Raw genomic sequence first — 22,960 nt, forward strand, 5'->3', positions numbered from 1 at the left:
ACAAGGAGCAAATCAGTAACAAAAAAGGCCTTTTCAGTAAGTATGTTAACAGCAAGAGGAGGGCTAAGGAAGACACTGACCATATCCATCAAGGATCTGTCCGCTTTACAATCAAGGATGAGGAAAAGGCAGAAATATTTCATGTCCTTTTTGCCTCTTTTTTAAATATTTGCGATAGATTTTGAGCCGGTAATGTGATCTTCTGCTATAAGGTCACTCACTTGGTAGATGAAGGAAATGTGGTGGTACCTCTGAAGTAGTCTTTCTGGATTTTATCCTTCAGAGCATTCTTCTGGAGCAGAACCATAAGTCAATCAGAAGATCCTCCCTTACTTGCTGTCACGTTCAATGAATCACTGCCATGCACCCATTTGTCAGAAGGTTTTCTTTATTCTAGCATCACATCTGCATTCCTATTTGTGCTAGTAAGTTTTGGAACTCCTGGTACAAGACAAACTAGAAGATTTTCTTTAAAACATATTTTCTTTAAAAAGGAAAAAAAATAGATAAAAAAAATGTAAGCCATAGCAGAGGACCAATAGCAGCCCCCGGGTGCAAACAGCAGCAAGTCTGTGGGAAAGCCAAGGCAGGTGAGGAGGCCAGCACACACAGGCCGTATTTCAACCTTTTATTTGGGAAGTGTAAGATGTGGGAAGGCTAAAAACACCACTAACTAACCTCTGTGGTAACAGGAAGGTTGCACAGTGCCACAGACTGAATATTGGAGTATTTCTGGCAGTCACCACAAGTTCCCTTCCTGCAGTCGATGGAAGCATCTCACAAAGCCCCCCGCTCCTGCCTGCCCCACAGCACATGCACCACACTCCTCTCTGCACTCATACACACCCAGGCACCCACACGCTGCTGTCTGCACAGACACTGTCATGCTTACTACCATACACAGCACATCCACACGTACTGCTCAGGAGAAGGGTGCACTCCCCACAGCCCCCACTCCTGCCTGCAGCCCCACCTGCATCCCTGGAGAACAGCTCCCCAGCGCAGGGCTGACAACACACAGAGACATGCACTATGTCACGCAGCCACACAAATGTCAGCACGATGGCCTGACAGAAAGATCCCCCTGACCCTTTTTCCCCCAAACATCACACATTTAAAAAAAAAAAAGAAAAAGAAAAAGAAAACCTACTGAAAAGTCATGGAAGCAATTTGGAGTGTGACAGTCTCAAAGCTGCCAATGGAAGAGACCAAGTGGAGCCAGGCCATGATGACCTTCCAGAAGGAGAGGTGGTTACAGAGCTGGGAAGGAGGCTGGAGGCTCTTCGTTGAGAAGAGTGAGGGTTCCAGGCTGGATTCAGATCCCACGGGGAGAGCCCCTGTCCGGTACTAGCCTCCAGGTGCAGCACCAGTTCTGGAGGAGAGCGGACGGAGGCCGCCCAGCATTCTGAGGCTGGGGCAAGAGGTCAGGTTCAGTCCAGCCCCAGGTCCGAGTCAGATGAGGACCTCTCATCAGCCATATCACGGATGGCGTTCTCCATGGGGGCCAGGTTGCCACTTGGTGTGATGCCCATGGGTTGGATGACCTGCTCTCTGCAACAAGGAAGAAGAAGGGAGAAGGTAACGAACTTGCAGTAGGGACTGGAGGAATCGAAGTCAGGCAGCACAAACTGCAGGAAACTGGCAAGAAGCAGCCCAGAGCAACCCCTCAAGCCAGCACCAAAAGCAAAAAATCCCATTTAAGAGATGGGGACAGTGAGGCAACGGCTGGAAGCACAACCCACAGGTGTTGCAGTTCTCAGTTACCCTGGAATAGACTCAGTTTTTAGCGTCCCATTCTACAGTGCAACGTGGCCAGAGGAAAACAGAGACATCAATCTCTGTTCCTGCCCTTTAACACACGATGGAAACTCATGCATGAAGTGCACTGCCCCTTCCCCTCCTGCCTTTGGGGTGTGGTCAGAGCACTTAGCAGATCCCAGGCTCTGTGGCATCTATTAATGATGTAACAGGACCCAGCTTAGGCAAATTTGGAAATACTTCTCCATGTATCTCCCCCACTGTCTCACGACCCTTCAGTTTACAGAGGCCAGTGATAAATGTAAATCACACAGGTGTTAATACGGACATAAACACACACAATTTTATCATACCTAGACAACTTGTCAAACATATTGACTAACTTCATGGCTTCGTATTCCTTCTGCTCTTCAGTCATCCCTTCCATGGGGTTGGGGACTTTCTCCTCAACACGTCCTGTCACAGGATTAATGCTACAAGAACAGTGAGACCAGGGAAAAGGAGGGAAGCAAAGAGGTAAGAGCTCAGCCACAGAGGCATTTCACCCAAGAAGAAGATGGTGGAACACAACATCAAAACTAAGGGCAAAACTTCAGTAATGAAGAAAGACAAGGAAGGTGGCAGGGATGCATAGGAAAAAGGGACAGAGCTAGAGCTGGAGCAGGAAGGAGGTGTAAGAAGAGGGATGATAACTGAGAGGAAGCAGAGTCCTTACTTGGGCTTTGCCTCTTTGTACTCCTCCGTGTCTGTGTCTTCATCTTCTGAGTACTCTCCCTCCTCCCGGCCACCAGCCATCAGGCCTCGCGCTGCCAGGAGCCCAGCTGCATTCCCATAGCCTGTGTACTTCACAAACCGTGACACTAACGGGACAGAGAGATGGACCTCGCGTTGTTTCTCCTGCTGCGTGCGCCAGCAGCGAGATCAGCTGAAGGCCATGAAGAGGCAGAGGTCCCTGATGTCTGCAAAGGGTCACCCATCCCACGCTCCAGGACTCCCTGAGACTCACCACTCTCCTTGCAGAGCACAAAGAGGAATTCAGCCGCACAGTGCTTCACGTCGGTGTCGATGTGGGTCATCAAACGCACCAGTTTGTTCCTCAGCGAGTTCCCCACCTCCGGCCGATTCTTCACATCCCGCAGCGGAGGCAGCACCTACGAGGCCACAGTGAGGGGAGATCAGTGGAGCTGGAACAGCAACCACAGGGCAGGCAGGGAAAGAAGTGTGTGCATTATACAAATCAGATAAATCTAACTGATCCACAGGGCATGGGAGAGGTGGAGAAAAACCAGGTATCACAGGCTTCAACCCCACATATGTCAGAATCTAACACAGGAGAGGAGGTTTCCTTGGAGGATGGCAATATTTGGGCAGCTTGCTATTCTCCTCTCTCCTCAGAGGAGCATCAGTTGACTTTCAGCTGATGCCACGGCATACCTTTGCCTTCAGGAACTTCCTTGTCTGGCGGTGGACTCTGGCACTCTCAGTCAGCAGGTTCAGCACAGGGGTCAAGCTCTCCTTCAGCTTATGCCCCTGTGAAGCGTTCACAAAATGAGCAACACGTCAGTTACACTGAGCTTGACTTCCCTGGCTCATGGTGGAGATCATGAGTACTGAACGGCAGGGAAACAGATGGACACTGAGACATTCCAGCTTCTGCTACAGGAAATTCAATGTTTCATCACTCTTCCAACAGCAAGGCTTTCTGAGTCCCGCTCTTCAGCTCTTCCACTCATGCAGAACATCTAGAGCACAGATGCGCAGCAATAAAATTTGGAGACCCTCCAGAATAACTCTAGAGGATGAAAATGGCCACCAGCTCAATAACAGTGCAAAACCAGGCTGCCAAAAGCAGTGGAACAAATAGGGACAAGCGCTCAGGAGGAGTAAAGAAAGATGAATGGTCTTGACAAATAACATTATGACTGCCAGTCCTCTGACAGCAGACTGTTGGGTCAGTGTCAGAACAAGCCACCAGTCAAGAGATTTGGCTGCATCAAACTGATTAAGCTGCCCACCAAAAATCACAACTGACTTGAGTGAAACAGAGCACCTGTATTTTAATCACACAGCTAACCACCTGCTGCTCAGTCAATCTCACCACCTGCCATATCAGCAAGGACACAGTGACCCTCCCAGTTCACAAATGTTCTAGTCCTACCAGCTAGAACTGCCACTTCTATACAGCACTGTCTCCAAAGTAACCATGCCTTTTGCTGGTGCTCCTGTGATTTTGGCACAGTGTCTTGAAAAGCTCAGCGCCAAGGCTGAATGCAGGCTTAAGGAAACGTGCCCTGCAGCAAACTTGTGAAAACCAGCAGTGAAAAGCTCTGTACAGCAGCCTGTCAGCTTACCCTGTCGAGGCGTCGTTCTAGGAAATCCAACAGGATATTGACCGCATCCATGTTGACACCCATGTACTCAAGTGACCCCGGTCGGACTTTTGGGGTCAGGAGAACATCCAGACATTTCAGGGGCAGGTTGCCCAAAAGATTAACTGTGTGGCTTAAGAAAGAACAGAGGTGAATACAGAGTCAGGGATCTTTGTTCATAGAAATTCTTCAACTAAACAGAAATCAAGGCTCATTTCTAACTTCCAGGAGCGAGAGGACTCTGAAAGCAGACCCAAGCTCTCTATGGGCTGGATCCCAAGCTGGATCCACACCACTAAAATTAAATAAATGCAACTGCTTCCCCCCCCCCCGCCATATAGTTGAACAACTTGGTCGAAGTCCAAAAAGACTTCAGTAACAGAGAAACCATGGATCTTGACACAGAGGCCAAGTAGGACCAAGACAGGTGGTGAGAGGGTGGTCTCTAGGGTCTGCTGCTGCATCACTCATTCATACTCTGACGGCTGCTGGGATGCATTGCTCAGGATCTCTCCCACTGTGGTCTTCCTGGGGACAGGATGGTGCCACTTGCTCAAAGCTGACAGCCCTGAATCAATAAGGTCCACCAGCGTAACACTTGCAATTTCTCAGCATGGCTCAGGAGACATTCAGTTAATTAAGATCAGCCCAGGCACTCTTTAATTAAGGCAGAAAACATCGAAGGGACCTGACACATGACACTGAACGTGACTTTAGCAGCCAGGCAGGCTCAGACGAAACAGTTTCTCCTGTAGACCAGGCTGTAGTATTACTGCACACAATTTGACTGCAGAGGGCAGGGCTACTTCTGAATTCTAGCAGCACGAGGAACTTGCAAACCAGACAAAAGATGCCTGCTTCTCAGCAGTGGTCCTAACAATCACCATATAAGCAAAGGACGCTAATGCCAATGTCACACAGGGCCAGCCCTGGGGAGACCTTGGGGTTGTTTCTAGTGAAGACCATTATCTAGTTATCTAACAGACCTGTGGAACTCCTCCGTCCGGTCCTCCCCGTCAGCAGAGATCATGAGGCAGTGGCGCAGGAGGGCACCCAAGTGCCGGTACAAAGCAGCATCTTCCTGATCCCAAAACAGACAGTGAAAACCTTGATTAGGAAAGGGGATCTTCCACATGTCAAACACCTCTGCCCCTACAACCTATAGCCCCATCCCTTCCCTCCAACAACCTACTAACTGGTAGCAGGGTGTGCATGTGGACGTATCCTCTAGATTCTCCACCTGATATCACCACTCAGCCTTCCTACTGCCAGATACCTTTCCCATCACTCTACAGCACCAAGTTAAGGGCTGGAAGAGGCCAGGAGCAGGCCCAGGGATTAGGCAGAGATGATATCAGACCTCCTTCTGATCTTGTCCAGAGGCGAAAGGCAGCAGGCCACACACAAGTGAGTTATGCTGGGGGAAGAGGGTCTGCTTTCCCACTTGCACAAGTCATTAGTATCATTAAGAGGGAAAAACACCCAACTTGCCAGTTTTAATGCTGAGAATGTCTTTATGCATCAGACAGAGGCAGTGCCCTACTGAAAAATGTCCAGGCACACGAGTCTCTTGCTACCCTTACATGTAAGCAGGGGCTGCGTGAGGGCTAGTATCTAATACAAGGATGTGCAAGAAGAGGAGAAAACCAGCAGACAAGCAAATGTAGCATGGTGCAACACTTGAGGAGCTTACCTCATCCACCTCCCTCTTGCTGGAATCAAAAGTGATATTGAAGAGCACTTTCAGGATCTCCATGGCTCGTTCCGTCTCTTGCCGAGGCAAAGGTGGGAGCAGTCCTTCCTCCATGGCAACCTCGTAGGGGTCCATCCACTTGACACCAAGAGTCAGCTCCAGGGTGTCTGTCATCAGGCTGATGCCCCGGAGCTCCTGGGCTAGCTGCTGCCGGATGTCCACTCTCAGTGCTGTCAGCAGGAAGAGAAGACGCAGGTCGAAGAACTTGACCTCGTGAGGAAGGCTCCTCTCGTTGTAGAGTTTGATGCGTTTCGTCAGGCCCACTACCAGCCGGGCTTCAGCCGTCAGCTCCTGTGCCCTCGGGCTGCTGAAGACAATGTTGCAGAGGCATTTGAGGGATTCCAGGATGACCTCCAAGTCTGGGACCTCTCGGATGAGCTCCTCTGAATAATCGATGCCAGCATGCCTGGAGAGAGTCTTCAGCCCTTCCTCGGTGATGAAAGGCTCAAGGCAGTATTTGTCCCGGGACAGGATGCGGATGCTCTCCAAGCACGTGACCTGGCAGGATGGCTGGAGCTCTCTTTCCAGGAACTTGATCAGCAGCTGGGCCATTTTCTGTGTGGTTGGAAACAAATAACGCCTTGTGCGCTGACACTTCACAGCGAACCCCCATGCAAGGCAACATGCTATAACACCCTGCCCTGAAATATGGGAGCATCATGTAGGCCCCGGCCTTCTAACAGCTCTGATCCAGGTCACGCGTGGCAGCTCTCAAAGCATTTGCCTCTGGCACCTGATGCTGACCCAAGTCAAGCAAGGACAACCAGCAAGAGAAAGAACAGCTGGGGAGTGGCGTCAGATCTAAGTGGAGAATAGGAACAGGCAGCTGCTACTGAATGAGCTACTGCTTATTTTAGCTTCACCCATGGCTGGGATGGTTTTGGCTAACATGGGTTACCTGACACCTGCAACAAGCAAAGAGAGCAGGGTGAAAAAGTCCCTTATACCTTCACTGAGGAACAGCACCCAATTCAACAGCAGTCGTTCAGCCTCACCCAGAGCCTTGAGACTGGGGAAGCATCTGCTTTGGGTGCTCCAGAAACACACCGCTGAGGCTGAGAGATGCTTCAGAGAACTGCTGTGGGAGGGAAAAAGGAACTAAATGGGTTCAGAAGTGCATGCAATGTGGTAGGAAAGGAGGGGAAAAGACCTCAGAAGATTCAAATAAAAAGAACCTCCCTAAATCTCAGTGCTGTCTAGAGACCTACTAGCCCAGATCCTCAGCAGGTACAGACTGACAGAGCTCCAGTAACACTAATTTACCACAGCTGAATATCTAACCCTTGTGGATTACAATAACATACATGACAGCAACAGAAAAGTACAAGAGCAAAAGGTAAAGTCTCACACAACCCAGTGCAGCTGGGTTTTAACTACACATAGCAGCACATCACACTCCACCAGTAATCCCCTGCTTCCAGGCACAATCCACCACAAAACTGATCCAGATGGACAATAACCCAGGAAGAAGAAAGTTAAAAGTGTCCTTCTAAAGGCACATCCCACCAAGCATATCCACAGTGTAGCCGTGCAAAGGCCTGCCCTGGTGCGAGACAAACGCCATGAGTGGAAATGGACAGGGGTATTTCTTTCCACTGAGTGCCAGATTATGCCAGCTTAAAGCGTTTGTTAATAGACAGCCTTGGTCAAATCCTGCAGCTGGCTTGCAGCAGAAGCACTTACCCACATGCTGCTGTGATCTTTGCCTAGCAGGCTCGTACCATTTGCACACACACAGGATCACGCTTCTCATGCACGCTGCTGAAGCTATATGCGTCACCAAACCCAAAGGGATTGCTAATGTTGGAAGAACGCTGATTTTTATCCTCAACTACCATCTACTAGAGCCAGGCACTCTGAGCATGCCGGTCCCCAGCCAGGTCCTTCATCAGGTTCAGGAGAAATAACCCATCTCCTCCCCTGTAGGAGCTGGCACCTCCAAGCCCTGCCAGACATGAGCGCAGAGCAGCAGATTTCACCATGCAGTAAGAGCAAGGAGCCGAAGAGCACGCCTACCTTCCTCTCCTCCCGTTCCTCATCATCAAAGGTGAAGCACTGAGATTTCTGTAGGGCAGAAGAGAAACAAAGTATGAGTTTAAAAATCCTCAAAACTGCCTTCCCCAACCAGGGAATGGACATTAGCCTGGAAAGCAAGAGGTCTGAAAAAATACGCTGCAAAGGCAAGCAAGCTTGCTCAAGAGCAGTCCTTACCAGCACAGAGGCAGGGAATCAACATGGCAAGGAGAATCACAGGACTTAGTGAGGTCTGCAGTATTTCTGGGATTTATAACAAGCAGCACAGGCTCCTGAGGAGCCAGACACAAGGACAATTCTCCTGCTGCTGAGAGTTTTGCTTCCTTATTGCCTTCTCTGTCCACCACTGTTCGTCTCCAGCAACTCCAACGACATTGCACAACGAGCAGGGAATGAATCTGGTTTAAAAAGCTCAGACACAGCCCATGCTGCCAGAAGTAGTACCTTAGAAGTACCTTCCCTCTCTTTCATCCCTGAAAAACATTTGATGATACCCACTGCACTCTTCTGCCGGCTTGACGGCGCACGCTGCATGTCACAGGCCAAAGCTGTGCCCATTTGATGGACAAGCTTAATTTTATATACTGCAGCTGTGAGGTGGGTACTCAGCACAATCCAACTATCCTGTCAGTCATAGAATGGTTTGGGTTTGAAGGGACCTTAAAGATCATCTCATTTCCAAACCCTTGCCATGGGCATGGACACCACCAAATCAGGTTGCCCAAAGTCCTGTTCAGCCCGGCCTGGAGCACCTCCAGATATGGGCTATCCACAGCTTCGCTGGGCAAAACACTTGACTATGCTCAGTGATACCACCAAGCTATGCCTACACTCTTCTCCTCTTGTTATTGTTTCTTTTCCTTCCTAAAGGAAAGTACCACCTCCTTGCTATTTGCAAGCAAATCCTAATGTTCTTCGTTCCTACAGTGTCCGAAGTAGGACTGTTATTCAGCTCATGGTCTTTACCTGTTCTAACTGGCTGTGTTTAAACACCCCACTTCACACAGAACGGAGCTTTTCCTTGTACCTGTGCATCTTCTCAAGTCAGAATGTTAGTCAGACTGATCTCCTGCACACGGCATTTCCAGAGCTGCGTTCCCACAGCGCTGTGCCAGGCACTGGCCTCCTATGTCTTCATGCTGTGATCCGATCCGTGCACAGGCTGCTGGCACTGGCAGATCAGTCCTGGAATCGCTGTGCTCTGCAGACAACCATGGCACTTGTTCTTTTCCCATCTCAGACTCTTTGCAGGCTCCTGTCATCTCATTTACATATATTTTCATAGCACACCTGTGGGTTTGCTTTAGCTGTATTTTATTCCTGGCAACCAGGAACTGACTGCATATTTAATAGTGAATTAAATATACATATACCTAGGGAAGGATACAACACCATCAGGTCTTGCAGTAAAAAAAAAAAAAAAAAAAACGATGCAAGGAAGTTGCTTGGTTTATCAGCAGTTCCATCTCTTCAACTGCTCCATTTCTTCCAGACAGGCTAACAAAATCATTGACATTCTCACAAGTTTCCTACGCTCGATACACTGACAAAGAAACCAGCTGGAGGAATTCAAAGCGTTGGTTTTGGTGCCTCAACATGGTTGCACAACAAATGCCATTTGCTATCCTAATTTCTCCAGCATGCCAGCTGCTGCCAGCGACGCTAATCCTGCAGACTGTCCTTTCAACAGGGACCCACTGTTCTCAGCTAAGATCCCTCCCGTTTCAAAACCGACTGCTGGAAATAGTAGCGCACTTCTCCTCTTGCACGCTCTTGCAAAACAGTCACAGGTTTTCCCCACCGGCTTCACTCCTACTTCGGAATGGTGCAGAATGAGTCACAGATCTGCAGGGCCAGCCCTAGCCTGGTGGAAACCCACTGAAGGAAATTTCCCTGGCAGACAATTTCAAAAGGGAACTACCCCTGGAGATAATCTTTGCCACTGTAAGGCTAGAGTCACTTGCATTTCAGCTTCCCAACCCAGTCTTTTTCATATTCTATACTCGTTATTCCATAGTGTCAGCTTTCAGATCGGGCACCTGAATCCAATTCCAGCTTCTGTTCACATCAATTTCTAATGGCCTTTTACTTACAAATCACAATGATTCCACCTGTACCTCCTCCCTAGGCGTGAGTTTTATTACCTCCAAACCTTGCCTAACATAAAGGCTCCTCCTACTCACTCTTCATGCCCATGATTATTCCCACACTGGGTTTAACTTGCAATCTGGATAATAAAGAAAATCCATTCCATGTGCTTTTCTTCCAGCATAAACGAGATAAAGGGAGGCTGCTTAGCCGCTTCTTAGCAAAGCGCCAAGCAAGAAGCAGCCCCCAAGTAATAAGACAAAGCAGTCTGTGACATCTCCGTAGCAGTAACAGAGACAGATGCTCAGAGGAGACAGACTGGGGACAGCCAGGTAGCACCGCGATCCCACAACACGGCCAACCTGCTCCCAGGCCTGCCGACAGAAACAGGTGACGTCAGGCTGAGGCGTGATGCTCACTCACCTCCCGGTTGTAGATCTGAAGCACCTTGAGGACCGTGTCTTGCTCCCCGCTTTCCACCGTGGCCACTACAGTCCTGAGCTCCATTGTATCAGCAGCTCAGCTACAGCGGGAGGGAAGCAGAAAACGGAGCGAGGGGGCTTCCAGGGCTCCTGGATAACGGGGATGCAAAGGGACCTCGATACTGAAAGGGAGTGAGAAAGGGGTGGAGAAAAGGAGGGGTGAAAGAAATAAAAATCAAGCGAGGCTGCTCGCTAGCACGTCCATAAAGCAGAGCAGATGGGTGACCCACGTACAGCCAGCCTCCTCTCTGCCCCTCTAATCCTCTCCTTCCTCTTTGCTTTCCGACGTTTAATGCATGCCCTCCCAGCAGAGCGCTGGGACAGCCCCCCCTCCCAGCCCGAGGATTACCACGGCAGCAGATCGCTCCCCGAAATAGCTCCCTGCTCCTCCTCCCCGGCCTGCCCTGATTTCTGCTACCGCGGGGAACAGCTACAAAAATAAACAAACCAGGAAAACATCCCCGGGGAGCGAGCGAGCAGGCAGCCAGGCGGGCGGCCTGAGGCGGACAGACCGAGGTGGTGGGAGGCGAGAAGCGCTCGGCGCTGCGCGGGGCGGGAGGAAGCACCGTTACCTGCCGGTCCCCGCTCCCCACCGCATCCCCTGGCCTCGAGGTCCCTCTGACCACGAGGGAACGCGGCGTTACCGCCTAGCCCCGCTCGCTAACGGGGAAGGCAGCGGCGCGGCAGCCATTTTGCAGAGGCGGGGCTCCTCCTGCCGGGCGGGGCCGCCTCCCGCCGCGCCGGGTGCCGCCATGGCGGAGTGGGGGCGAGGTGAGGGGAAGGAGGCCGCGAGCGGCGGGCCGGGGCGAGGGGCTGCGGGCCGGGGGTGAGGGGACGCCCCGCCGCCATTTTGGGGCGCAGGGGCACGGCGTTGGTGGCACTGCGGGCAGCGCGCCCAGCGCTGCGTGGATGTGGGGTGCCTCGTGTCAGGCTGATGACACGGGTTTTTTTTTCCTCTCCAGGTCAGAATGCGGATGCCATGGAGGATATGCTGGACGTGGAGAACAAGCGCATGGCAGACAGCCTGGCCAGCAAAGTCACCAGGCTGAAGTCGGTGAGTTGCTGGTGTCGAGCACCATGATGAAGGAAGGAAGGTTATTGCGGTTGTACGCCTGCAGGGTCTCATGGGCCCCGCAAATGCGTGGTCAATACAATGGGCTTCCCACATCTTAACAACCCTTAGAGAACACTGTGGTCATACAGTGGCTGACTTGTACTAATAAAAGGCAGTTATGAATTGCCACTCTACTTTTGAGGTACATAATCTGTTGGGAGCGTTTCGGGAAGGAGTTTTCATATCTCCTAAATATAAAAGTTTCCGTCGGCTTGCCAAGCTTTTATTTCCACAGCTGAAGAATTCCGGCAACCTGAAACTGAAATGAGAATCTTGTTTTGTCACTGTGCTTAACAAACCTTCTGTTTGTGTGGCAGACGAAGAGCAAGCCACTGCACCCTCTAGCGTGCATTTCAGGTTTTACAAGCGTTTAGATGCCTTCTAGCTTTGTGTTAAAAGTTCATTAATACCAATTTCCTCTCTTATGTTGTGTAGCTGGCTCTGGATATTGACAAAGATGCTGATGAACAAAACCGTTACCTGGATGGCATGGTAAGGAGCCAAAAAAAAAATATAAAATGCATGAATTTCAGTGTTGAAACCAGTTTGGTCAAAGGTAGAGGCTCAGCTTGGAACCTTAATAGCAGCATACAATGATGGCGTTGGAGTATCTGAAATGGGTATTTGTTCAGCCCAGAAATTAGAAGCGTGGAGAACTGGAGTAAGAGGTGTAAAGGCAAGAGATCTTAAAGGAGAAGCCCCTAATCAGTGTACAATTGTGCTTCTGTTACAGAGAATGTTTTGAGATATTTCAGGAGGAGAAACATGAGCAAAAACTCGAAGGTAGTTTATGAGTAAGGAAAACAAACAAGGAGACAAAATGATAATGAACTGCATTGATCTGAGGCCTGTTGCCACCACCTGGTGGTGTTACAGATGTATGCTGCCCCATGCTGAAAAGAGAACTAATGGAGAGGAACTGGATGATGTTGGTTCTTTTTAGCCTGCCCTGGCATGCATTGATGGTGCTAGCTTTATGTAGACATTTCCTTTGGATGAAGTATTTACTTGTGCTGTTGCCATGAGCACAGGCGGGGAAGTTCTTCCCGACAGACATGATGGCTGCGGAGACACAGGCAGTTACTATGCAGCTCCTGCTGCAATTGTTTTTTAAGCAGGAAGCGGGACTCTTCACTCTTCCTCTCCAGTTTAAAATGTCTCTTTCTGCTTTTTTTTCCTCCTCCAGGATTCAGATTTTATGAGTGTGACGGGCCTGCTGACTGGCAGTGTGAAGCGTTTCACCACCATGACACGGTCCGGGAGGGAGAATCGCAGGTTACTCTGCTCTGTTGCTATAGGAATGATCGTTGTTTTCTTCATCCTCTACTATCTTGTGTCCAAAGCGGGGACTTGATCTTGGCTTTTGTGAGGCAGTTTTACAGAACTAAAACTACGTGATTGACAGACTTGTTCAGCGCCTTTCTAGGTCTGCCCTGTTGCAGGATCTTTGGGACTTCCCAGCAGAGATTCCAAATGACTTTTCACCAGCGTTTTGCCACTGGTCTGGTCTTGGACATAAAATGAGTGTTTCACAGACAGCGCGTCCAGCAGGTGGCTCCAGACCAGGCCCCCACACCCACACAGCGTCGACTGGGGGTCACAGAACGACCCCACAGCGCGGGCAGCGAGCCTCAAAACCTCCAGCCCCGTATGTTTCTGCACCAGCTCCTGGAGCTTGCCAGCGCCCTCTCCATCCACCTGCTTAAGTACACCCCGAGCTCAGTACGCCTCCAGCAGCAGCATCACCTTCTCCACATCCACCGAGAACTTGGCCAACAGTTGGGATACAACCAGTGCCAGGCAATGGCTGAGACGCATGTGCTTCTCCACCTGTACCTTACGCCGTGGCTTCTGGGGGTGTCTCCATCCCAGGGTTGGGGGGTGCTGTCCCTGTGTCACCCACGTGGCGGTGGCGGTCAGCAGCTCCAGGAGGGCCTTCTCCTAGCGGTCAGTGAGGGTCTCCTGCAGCAGCATGGCGCTGACCCTGTCCCAGTTGCGCAGCTGCTCTCCAGTGCAGTTCCACAAACTGTCCATCAGGAACGTGGCATGCCCGTGGAACTCCCTGCTGAGGAAGAAACGCAGCAACAGGCAGAGGAACAGGCAGTTATCACCGTCACATGGTGACACTGTATCACTGTCACGCTGAGGGTCCCACAGGCTGTGGTACAGAACAGTCCTGCGGCAGCGGCAAACATGCGGTGCATGCTGAACACCACCGGGTGCACCCAGTGACAGTCGGCTGTGAAGAGCACCCAGCATCTCGGTCAGCACCTCTACAACCTCCACCCCCACCTCAGTGTCCTTATCCAGCACCATGGCCAACAGCTGGCCCTTGAAGCACCCGGTGAACAGCCCTATTTGTGTGGCTGTGTCCTACAGTGCATACAGATCCTGCAGCACAGCCGCACCTCCGCCTGCTTGTCATGCAGGGTCCACCCCAGGTACTTGAGGTGTCCGTCAGTGTGGAATGATGCCAGGAAGTGCCACATCCACGTCCCCAGCTCCTCCATACGGGTGGTCCTGATGTCCAGCACCATATCGCTGTGCCAGTGGACAAAGACCCGCCTGAAGATGGTGTTCATGGCTGCCTCCAACTCCTCCCACAGCCCCCCCAGCTTGGCGACCCCGCACCGGGGGGCACTCTTGGCACATTCGGCCTTGTAGAGGTGGTGGGCTGTGTCCTGGATCTCACTCAGCCCCAGTGCCACCTCCACCAGCAGCTGCAGGAACGCGGCGGTGCGGTTGTGCTTGTAGCCCTCCAGCCACTCGTCAGCCTCTGTCTGGATGGCCGCCCTCCCCACGAGGACCGCTTCATTCTAAATGGATTTTCAGCTATCACATGATTTATCTCTTGCCTTGTTGCCCATGTCTTGCAGCCACTTCTTAAGGGATACTTTTGCAAATCTGACAAATCCAGAGTGTTGTCAATACAAGTTTAATAAATCAGCAGAGCTTTGGAAGCTGCAAAGTTTAGGATGATGATTTATAAACTTTGGAATTATGAATGTGCAACTTAGTCCAATGTGGCCACTAAGCTTGTGCTCGGTCTCAGTTTCCTGCTGACTTGTTAATATCCTTGGTGTCACTGTGTTGAAATGAAATCTGTAGTTCTGAAATGAAGTTACCATTAGATCTTAACCCTGGTACTCCCTGACTGTTTCAGCAAAGAGTTGATGAGGAGCATGACTTTATTTGATTGCTCGCTTGGTCTTTATCATCCATCTAGGTAAAGCTATGCACGGACCCAGCAGGAAAGGTGGGCCAAAGTCCACAAGCTGCCTTGATTTGCACACATACGGTATCTATCTTTCCAGAACTGTGCCTGTCTTTGCACTGGGGCACCATCTCACTTGCATTCTACCCTAGCTATGTTCTTTCACAGCTGAATTATTCAAGGCTGCCTCTAACTCCAGGAAGAGATCTGTAACTTTAAAAACACTGGGCCTGTTTGGGGAAAGAAACAAAACAGAAAGCTCTTTCTCACACCAGACAAACTTCCGCTGCAGGAGCCTCCTGCTCTATAAACCTTTACGTTTACAGAGCAGCTGTACAAAGGCACTGTGTTTCGTCTTGCCTGTTTTCTGTACCATGTTCTGGTTTTCCCTGCTCCAAGTCTCTGCTTATTTGGCTTTCTTGTCCTCTGGTAACCTCCGCAGAGCTGACGCACTCCCCCTCCTGTTTCAGTCTTCCTCCTCTCTAACAGGCCTGTATTCATCAATGGAGCCTTGAGCTGTTCTTTGAAATGCTGTCTTCTAGCACCATCTAATGGTAGCTCTCTAAATTGTTACGTTAACATGTTACACAGTCCCAGAAGCAGAGCAGCTTTGAAATGTCAGATCTTCCACTGCTAGAGCTGGGTCACAAAGCAGCAACCGCTCCTAAGAGCTCTAAGAAACGTTCTTTTGCCTCAGCTTTCCCTGTTAGCAGCTTTTCAGCTTTGTGTCATTACAAGAGGATGTGTTTTGTTGCTGGTGGTACCTGCTACGGCAGGGTGCAGTGGGTGCACGTAGGGTGCTTGCACATGGGTTTGCCACGTGTCTGCACGAGGCACTGGGTGCCCATGCGAGGGGCTGCGTATGCCCTTGTCCCCCCACTACCACCCAGGAGCCCAGGGACTCCCCTGCACCCAGACCCAACCATCTCTTCCCCCTCCTTCCCCAGGCATCCAGGCACAGGGACAAGACTCAGCTTGCATGCATTTTATTTATTGTCCTCAACTGTGACACGGGGGCTGCGTGCAGCATGTCCCACGTGTAGGATATCACTGAGGAAGTGGAATGTGGCATGGCATTGGAGATGCAGGGACAACACGGGGCTGGCAGCACTGGGGTGGGGAGGCACTGTGGGGTGTTATTAGGGTGACCTTACAGGTGTGAGGGCATGGTATGTCCGTATGTCATTACATGTGTCCCTAAATACATGCGTGGTAAAAGCCTGTCCTAGCGGCAGGATCCAAGACACGTTCCCCTTCCAGAGATGCCCCCAGCTCTGCTGTGCTCCCCTCACCTGTGCATCAACCCATGTCCCCGGGTGTCCCCTGGGTGCCCTCAGGTCCTACCCCCGCTCACAGATGAGCTCGACGACACTGTGCTCCATGGGGACGGGGTCGAGGCAGCGGTGGGCAGCGCTGGCCGCCACCTCATCCAGCAGCCCCTGCACCACGCGCTCGTCAGCAGCGAAGCGCCAGAGGTAGAGCTGCAGGTAGTGGCCGTCCACCTGCACCTGCTGCAGCCCGAAGCGCCCCAGCGTCCGCAGCCGCACGCACTCTAGCAGCGTCTTCAGGCTGATCTTGATGATCCCCGTCAGCACTGACACCTGGCACACGGGGACAAGTGGCACGGGGGGATGCCTGGCACCACAGCCACACGGGGAGGTGAAGAACAAAGGGACAGCCCTCATCCTGGTCCACATCCCAGGGACCTCCCTCAAGTCCAGACATGCTGGACCAGGTCTGGGAAACCCCAGATCTTGGGACACCGGGGTCATGTGACAGGCAGGAAGGCAGACAGCTTTGGGGCCTTTGGGATGTGGGGACCAGGGGTGCCCTCGGGGACACGGGGATGTTCCTGTGTCTCACCTTGTTGAACTCAACAGGGCTGAAGATGTCGATGCGTTCGGAGAAGAGCTTCTGGATGTTGCTGAGTAGGTGGGTGTCCATGGGAGCACTGAGGATGGTAACAACAGCACAATCGGGGATGCAGAGACAGACAGAGGGCAAGGGGACAGTCAGATACACGGGGAAGATCAGGGAGTGCAGGGATTGTCAGGGAACAAGGGGATGGGGACAGACAGGACACAAAGACTGTCAGGGGACACCAAGACAGATGGGCTATGAGGACAGTTTGGGTACACAAGAACAGTCTGTAGAACACAGGGATGGGCAACAGTTGTGGGATAGTCAGGGAACATGGAGACAGACACAGGACATAGACACGGGGCACATGGGGATCATCACGGGATACTAGGACTGTCTGGGGACATGGGAACAGGAAGGGAAGATGGGAATAAACAAGGGATATCGGGACTGTTTGGGGGTACAGGGACAGCCAAAGGACGTGGGAGGATATTGAGGCAGTTTGGGATGTGCAGACGGTCACAGGGACATGGGGACCACTGGAGGACACTGGAATATTTGGAGAAACGAAGACAGCTGGGGAGACACAGGGATGGTCGTGGATGTGGGGACAAAGGGGTGACCCAGGGGTAGCAGGGGAATGACCAAGAGGTTGCCTGGGGCACAGGGCTGACCTGGGAGTGTAGCTGGGGGCATAGCGCCCCGGTGCCCGCGAGCTGCTGTAGACAGAGAAGGCACGTCGGCTCGAGTCGCTGCTCTGCGCCCGCCGCACTCCCTCCTCAAAGAGCTGCCCCACCTGCAGCATCGCATCACTCACTATCAGTACCCTCCAAATCCACCCCAAATATCCCCAGGTTCCCAAAACCAGCCAGGATCCCTCAAAACCCTCTGAAACCTCCCAGTCCCTCTGGGATCCTTCCAAACCCCCCTGGGTCCCCTTAAAATCATCAAGGACCTTATGGAGACCTCTTATCCTGTCCAAACCCTTCAGGGACTTCAGCCCTTCCCTATCACGGACCCTCTGGAACTCAAAACCCCTCCCAGGAACATTTGGGACACCCTTGGGACTTTACGGACCCCTACATGGACCCTCTCTGGGACAACCTCAAATCCTCAAAGACCTTGGAGGGAGGTCAGGGATGACTTCTGGACCCCTCAGGGACACCAAGGGCCTCCCAAGGGACTCCGCGTTGCCCTGACCTGGACATCGATGGCGGTGATGTCCTCAACCACACGCTTCATGACAGCGCGGACGTTGCGGGGCTCGACGGTGCCCAACCAGTCCCGCGTCTCCACGCTCTTCCGCAGCATCTGTGCCACCGCAGCACCCTGGACCTGCACGTAGTGGTCAAGCAGCCGCTGCGCCGCTCCCCGTGCCTCGGCACACAGTGCTGGCCCCGGCGTCACCGCTGGCCCTGTGTCCTGGGGGTACAAAAGATACTTTCCAGGCTGCTGTTGTGTCACTGTTGTCTTCGTGTCCTTGTAGCATTTGGAGGGACTTGGGGCTATGCATGGCCCCAGTGCCTCCTGGGAACATCCTGTGCTGCCCTTTGGGACACCTGGGGGATGTTTCTGCATCCATGTGCAGAGGAGGGCCCACATTCTGGATACACATGGAAACACAGTGGGACACAGGGGGGGACCTGGGGACTTTCAGGATCACCTGGAGGACATTTTTGAGTCCCTCTGAGCACACACAATTAGAAAGAAGCTCTCTATGCCTCTTCAACACTACCACGTCACAGACGCTGGGACGCCTGGGAACTCAGGGCCACGTTGTGACATCCTGGGAACAGTCAGGGTCCCCTCTTAGCCATTTTGGGGCCAACAGCGGCAGCTGGGGGGGGCTCACCTCGGGAGGGAACTGCTCATCAGTAAGAGTGAGGATGTAGCTGATGGTGGTAGCTTCGTAGTCAAGGCAGAGACGGGCAAGGAGCAGCAGCAGTGCTGGGGGTGCTGCAGGAGCACCTCGTTCAGCTGGGCTGTCAGCAAAGCCCCGAGCAGTACGGCAGAGCCAGCGCACGAAGGCCACCACCAGCCCTTCACGCACCGCCTCGACGCAGAACTCCCCCTGTGACCAAAAATGGGGGGGTTACACCCCAAAAATACCACATCTGCACCCCAAAAAGATGTCACTGCATCATTAAAAGCTTCAGCTGCACCCTATAGAACTGCCTCTGGGCACTGATGTCACACATTACCATGCAGAGTTGACTGTGACCAAAACTGGAGGGTTTTGCCCCAAAAATACCACCCTGGGACCATCAAAAAGCTCTCCTGCACCCCCAAAACTGCCCCTGGAGCTCAATGTCTCCTCTGAAGTCCCTAACAGCCTCCCACACACTTCCCTATTGTCCCCCAATCTGACCTTTGCAACCCCAAATCCATGCCGTGTGAGCTCCAATCTGCCCCAGTGGCCTTTAAAGAGCTCCAATGAAGCCAAATCTGCCCTCTGCAACCTGTAATTTCCCCCATAAAATCCCCAAACCAATCCCAAATCGTCCCAGTGACCCCTCTCACTGCCCCCCAGCTCACCTTGAAGTAGGGCAGGCTGGCAAAGGCAACATCCCTGGCAGTGAAGAGCTGCACGTAGGCCAGGACGGCCTTGAGCTGACCAAGAACGGAGGAGGAGAGCGTGGCCAAGAGGTCAGGCAGTCCAGGGCCGTCCTTACCAGGAGGCCGGGGTGCAGCCAGCGCCTGGCGCACGTCACCCAGGCACCCCAGAAAGAAGGTCTGCAGCGCCCGCAGGTAGCGGGCCACCCGCTCACTTGCCGCTCGGGCCACCAGCGCAGCACCTGCTTCGGCCCCGGCCGCAGGCAGCAGCTCGAGGAGAGCACGGAGGCGGCGGTGGAAGCGGTCAAGCGCCCGCACCAGCAGCGACGTGTCACCCAGACCCCGCTCCAGGGCCAGGCGTCGCTCCAGCAGCTCAAAGTAGCGAGTGGTGAGGGTGGCAGCGAAGGCCTCCAGGCGGCCATCCCCGGCCCCGGGGCGCCCCTCGAAGAGGCTGCGGTACGAAGACGCAAGGAGGCACAGGTTGCTCACGAAGGCTGAGCTGCCGCGGTCAACGAAGTCGAGGATGTCGGAGGCGGGAGGTGGCGTGGAAGCACTGCCAGAGGGGTCAGATGGGGGCAGCTCAGCCTCCAGCGCCGCCAGCTCGGCCTCAAGACGGGCACCGGCATGGCTCAGGAACTCCTCGCACAGCTCCTCGGGTGGTTCCTCCAGCTGCAGCAGCATCTCCACACACTCAGTGAGTTCCTTTGGGTCCAAGGTGTCATCCCTGGAGGGAGGAAAGGGATGAAGGGGTTAGCTGGGAGTGGTAGGAAGCTCCAGGGTGAATGGTGGCATAGCAGAAAAAGAAGGAAAAGCAATCAAGGTCATCAGCAGGCCTCAGAGTTAATGGTAATTACTGAACAAAGGAGAAAATAGTACTTAACATCATCAGTATATTCCATAGCTAACAGTAATAATAGGAATTATTATTCCTGACTTCACAATAACTACAATAGTAGTAAAAAAGAAACACTAACTCTTAGGTAGTTTCCTGAGTTAGCTCTATACCACAGACACATGAGAACTATATATATGTAGTGTAACTTAGTAAAAGTTATCCACAGTCTTCAGAATTAACCCTATATTCTATGAATATTCGGCAACATGGATGGTTCCTGGATTTTTAGCTTCCAGAATGAACATGCTCCAAGAACACCTATTTCCCAGAGCTGCCATCAGTCGGTTCCAGAGTGAACACGTCAAAAAAAAAAAAAAAAAAAGGAAAGAAAAACCAACACCCACAGCATTTCCTGGAGCCGTTGTCAGCCTGTTCCAGAGCAAACATACCGGAGGCGTGCACGGAGGCGCTGGGCCAGCTCAGCCATGATGGAGTGGCTCTCGTCCTCGATGGCACGGAACGAGGGCAGGTGGCGGTAGTGGCGCAGCACAGCACGGGCACGGGCGTAGCAGTGCAGGGCCCGAGCAGGATCAGCTCCTGGCGCTGCCCACCGCCGCAGCCGCCCTGGCACCTCCACAAGGGATTGCAGCTTCCGCAGCAGCGCCTGCACCCCTGGGTGAGGCCGAGTTGTCAGGAGTGCACTTAGGGCTGGGGCCAGCCATTGGGGTGGGGTCAGCATAGGAGGGGCTCCTGGCACCAGGAGCTTGAGCTGCCCCTCTGGGATTCCCCTAACCTTCAGATCTGCCCCCCAGCCCCCCACATCACCAACCACCTGCCCAATAACCCCACATCTACCCTTATGGTATCCCTGATTCCCAGATCTTCCCCTTTCACCCTGTTATCTGCCTCCCCCCCGCCTAAATGTACACCTTAGGGTCCCTCATCATCCTGTTATTTGCATCTCTAAAGACCAGATCTGTCACAACTCCCCAAACTGGCTCCATCTGACCATCCTAGCCCTCCTCAATCTACCCCTGAAGTTCCCTCAACTCCATGATCAAATCTCCTCAGCTCCTCAGATTTACCCCTCAAGCCCAAGATCTAACCGCAAGGTGCCTCCAAACCTCAAAATCTTTCCCCTTAACCTCCAGACCTGATCCCAACTTCCCAGATCTGTCCCTCCAACCTCCCAGATCTGACCCCTACACTCCTCTAACTTTAAGATCTTCATCTAGTGCCCCAAAACCCCAATAACTGCCCTCTCAGAGTTCCCCACCTTCAAGATCTGCCCCTCCACACCCCAGACCTGCCCTCTTGGAGTCTCTCCCCCCACATACCAGCCAGCTGAGCACCGCGGCGGTGCCGGTCCTGCAGCGCAGCACTGACACGGGCGCTGGAGTCGCTGATGGCTGCCATGTTGGAGGCCAAATCATCCATCTCTGCCTCCATGCGCCGGAAGTCAACCTTCATCTTTCGGATAGTGTCTGGGGGAGAGAAACAAGACACACAGGTACATCATATGCCTGGCAGCCCTCTGGTCCCCTCAAGACACCTGGATCCCCACAGCTGCTCACCTGTGGCAGAAATGAACTTGTTGTAGTTCTCGTAGAGCAGCGTTTGCATGTCACTGTCAAGAGCGCGGATCTCCCTCCCCAGCGTAGCTTCACGGGACAACAACTCCCCCAGGCGACACTCGCTGCGCACCTGAAAAAACAGCAATAGTGGTACAACCTTCCCCTAGCCCCACTGCGCCCCATCAGCCCACCCAAAGCCTCCAACAGCCTCCCTGGAATCCTCAATCCACTCAACCAGGCCCCTACACGTGCTTCTGGGATGCTCAAGTGTTCCCTTCCTCCTCTACTTGCCTCCTAGGGCCCTCCAGCTGTCCCTCCATAGCCCTAAGTACTGCCTGGGGAACTCTAACTGCCACTCAAGCCCCTAGATGTGCCTTAGCCCCCACCTGTCCCAACGGCATTTATGAATGAGCTTCCAATGGAAGCTCAGGGTCCTGCTGGAAATCCAGAAGTCCCTATTAGCCACAATACCACCCTTGTAAAGGGACATAAGTAAAGGGACTTACAAGATCTCAAGCACTACCTCTGGAGGAAGGTGATCTATAGCGTGCCCAAATAACCCCTTCATGGGATCCCCATGAGGATCTTTCAGGGACTCGTTGGTGAACTATCGGAAGGGTTTGTGGAGTTTCCATAAGAATCTGTATAAGCGAGTGCCAGGATCTTTTGAGAAGGTTTCCAAAGGGGATTTCACAGAGTCCTCCTGGGGTCCCAACAGGGCCCTGAACACAGACCTAACATCCCTGGAACTGCACGCAAGGAGTTCCATACAGGAATGCCTATGGGGTCCATACAAGGGTGTCCATAAGGAAGTCTACATGAACACCTCGGGGGGTCCTCCAAGGGAACAGAGGGGAGAGGGTCACGCTGGAGTCAAAGGTCACCTTAGTGAGAAAAACATCCGGGTCGAAGTGGGGCCCGTTGAGGTCAGCCGGGTCCGGGGCTGCCTCCGCCGCTTCGGCCGCAGACGGCCCATAATACCGCTGGAGCGGACCGTGGGGCCTCCGCCACCCGCTCCCGCTCCCTGTTGCGTTCCCCGACTCGGAGCCGCAGCTAGTCTCCGTCCCCGTCCCCGCCGCTTCCACCTCCGCCATCACGCCGGCACTTCCGGTCCAGCTGACAGCTTATCCCACCCCCGGGCGTCACTTCCGGCGGAAGGCGCGCGTCACCACGGCAACCAGCCACCGCGTCAGCGCGCCGCACCGCGCATGCGTGCACTGGCATAGGGGCGCTTGAGCTAGGCCCGGGGGCACATAACCTCCTTGGAGGAGCCGTCCCACAAACCTCTGATCCCACAAACATGATAAGATCCTCCACCTCCTTCCC

The 22,960-nt window shown here is 52.9% G+C and overlaps 3 protein-coding genes across 8 annotated transcripts; 1 reads left to right on the top strand and 2 right to left on the bottom strand.

The window, feature by feature from the left end:
* RIC8A (RIC8 guanine nucleotide exchange factor A) lies at positions 371-11,195 on the bottom strand. 5 transcript variants are annotated; one of them, XM_021402701.1, is made up of 11 exons: positions 11,057-11,195; positions 10,426-10,606; positions 7,897-7,944; positions 5,821-6,435; positions 5,114-5,208; positions 4,110-4,260; positions 3,193-3,288; positions 2,765-2,909; positions 2,474-2,618; positions 2,112-2,231; positions 371-1,551 (listed from the first exon to the last, which is right to left on the bottom strand). In XM_021402701.1, the coding sequence occupies exons 2-11, from the start codon at positions 10,507-10,509 to the stop codon at positions 1,431-1,433; spliced, it is 1,620 nt and encodes a 539-aa protein (XP_021258376.1). In that variant the 5' UTR covers positions 10,510-10,606; positions 11,057-11,195; the 3' UTR covers positions 371-1,430. The 5 variants fall into 5 exon arrangements, with proteins under 5 accessions (XP_021258376.1, XP_021258377.1, XP_021258375.1 ...); XM_021402700.1 differs by having other exon boundaries at positions 1,415-1,551; positions 10,426-10,574; positions 11,057-11,193; XM_021402699.1 differs by having other exon boundaries at positions 1,415-1,551; positions 10,933-11,071.
* On the top strand, positions 11,123-14,736 carry BET1L (Bet1 golgi vesicular membrane trafficking protein like). The gene is made up of 4 exons (XM_021402714.1): positions 11,123-11,255; positions 11,447-11,538; positions 12,034-12,090; positions 12,785-14,736. The coding sequence occupies exons 1-4, from the start codon at positions 11,237-11,239 to the stop codon at positions 12,950-12,952; spliced, it is 336 nt and encodes a 111-aa protein (XP_021258389.1). The 5' UTR covers positions 11,123-11,236; the 3' UTR covers positions 12,953-14,736.
* On the bottom strand, positions 15,783-22,785 carry VPS51 (VPS51, GARP complex subunit). 2 transcript variants are annotated; one of them, XM_021402692.1, is made up of 10 exons: positions 22,519-22,784; positions 21,635-21,764; positions 21,398-21,544; positions 20,510-20,732; positions 19,208-19,949; positions 18,525-18,743; positions 17,873-18,094; positions 17,347-17,468; positions 16,676-16,763; positions 15,783-16,413 (listed from the first exon to the last, which is right to left on the bottom strand). In XM_021402692.1, exons 1-10 carry the CDS (start codon positions 22,726-22,728, stop codon positions 16,153-16,155), a joined length of 2,364 nt encoding a protein of 787 aa, XP_021258367.1. In that variant the 5' UTR covers positions 22,729-22,784; the 3' UTR covers positions 15,783-16,152. The 2 variants fall into 2 exon arrangements, with proteins under 2 accessions (XP_021258367.1, XP_021258366.1); XM_021402691.1 differs by having other exon boundaries at positions 15,783-16,763; positions 22,519-22,785.

Source organism: Numida meleagris, chromosome 6 (assembly GCF_002078875.1).
Source record: "Numida meleagris isolate 19003 breed g44 Domestic line chromosome 6, NumMel1.0, whole genome shotgun sequence".
Classification (NCBI taxonomy): domain Eukaryota; kingdom Metazoa; phylum Chordata; class Aves; order Galliformes; family Numididae; genus Numida; species Numida meleagris.

Excerpts from the sequence above, each read along its gene's own strand:
- VPS51 (XM_021402691.1), bottom strand. The coding sequence starts at position 22,728 with ATGGCGGAGGTGGAAGCGGCGGGGACGGGGACGGAGACTAGCTGCGGC. Across the intron at positions 21,765-22,518 it reads CGGATGTTTTTCTCACTAAG|GTGCGCAGCGAGTGTCGCCT; the intron begins GTGACCTTTGAC and ends CTGTTTTTTCAG. Across the intron at positions 18,744-19,207 it reads CCAGCCTGCCCTACTTCAAG|GGGGAGTTCTGCGTCGAGGC; the intron begins GTGAGCTGGGGG and ends TTTTGGTCACAG.
- BET1L (XM_021402714.1), top strand. Across the intron at positions 11,539-12,033 it reads AAGTCACCAGGCTGAAGTCG|CTGGCTCTGGATATTGACAA; the intron begins GTGAGTTGCTGG and ends TATGTTGTGTAG. Across the intron at positions 12,091-12,784 it reads ACCGTTACCTGGATGGCATG|GATTCAGATTTTATGAGTGT; the intron begins GTAAGGAGCCAA and ends TTCCTCCTCCAG.
- RIC8A (XM_021402701.1), bottom strand. The coding sequence starts at position 10,509 with ATGGAGCTCAGGACTGTAGTGGCCACGGTGGAAAGCGGGGAGCAAGAC. Across the intron at positions 6,436-7,896 it reads AGGAACGGGAGGAGAGGAAG|AAAATGGCCCAGCTGCTGAT; the intron begins GTAGGCGTGCTC and ends CCAACCACACAG. Across the intron at positions 2,232-2,473 it reads TACAAAGAGGCAAAGCCCAA|CATTAATCCTGTGACAGGAC; the intron begins GTAAGGACTCTG and ends CTGTTCTTGTAG.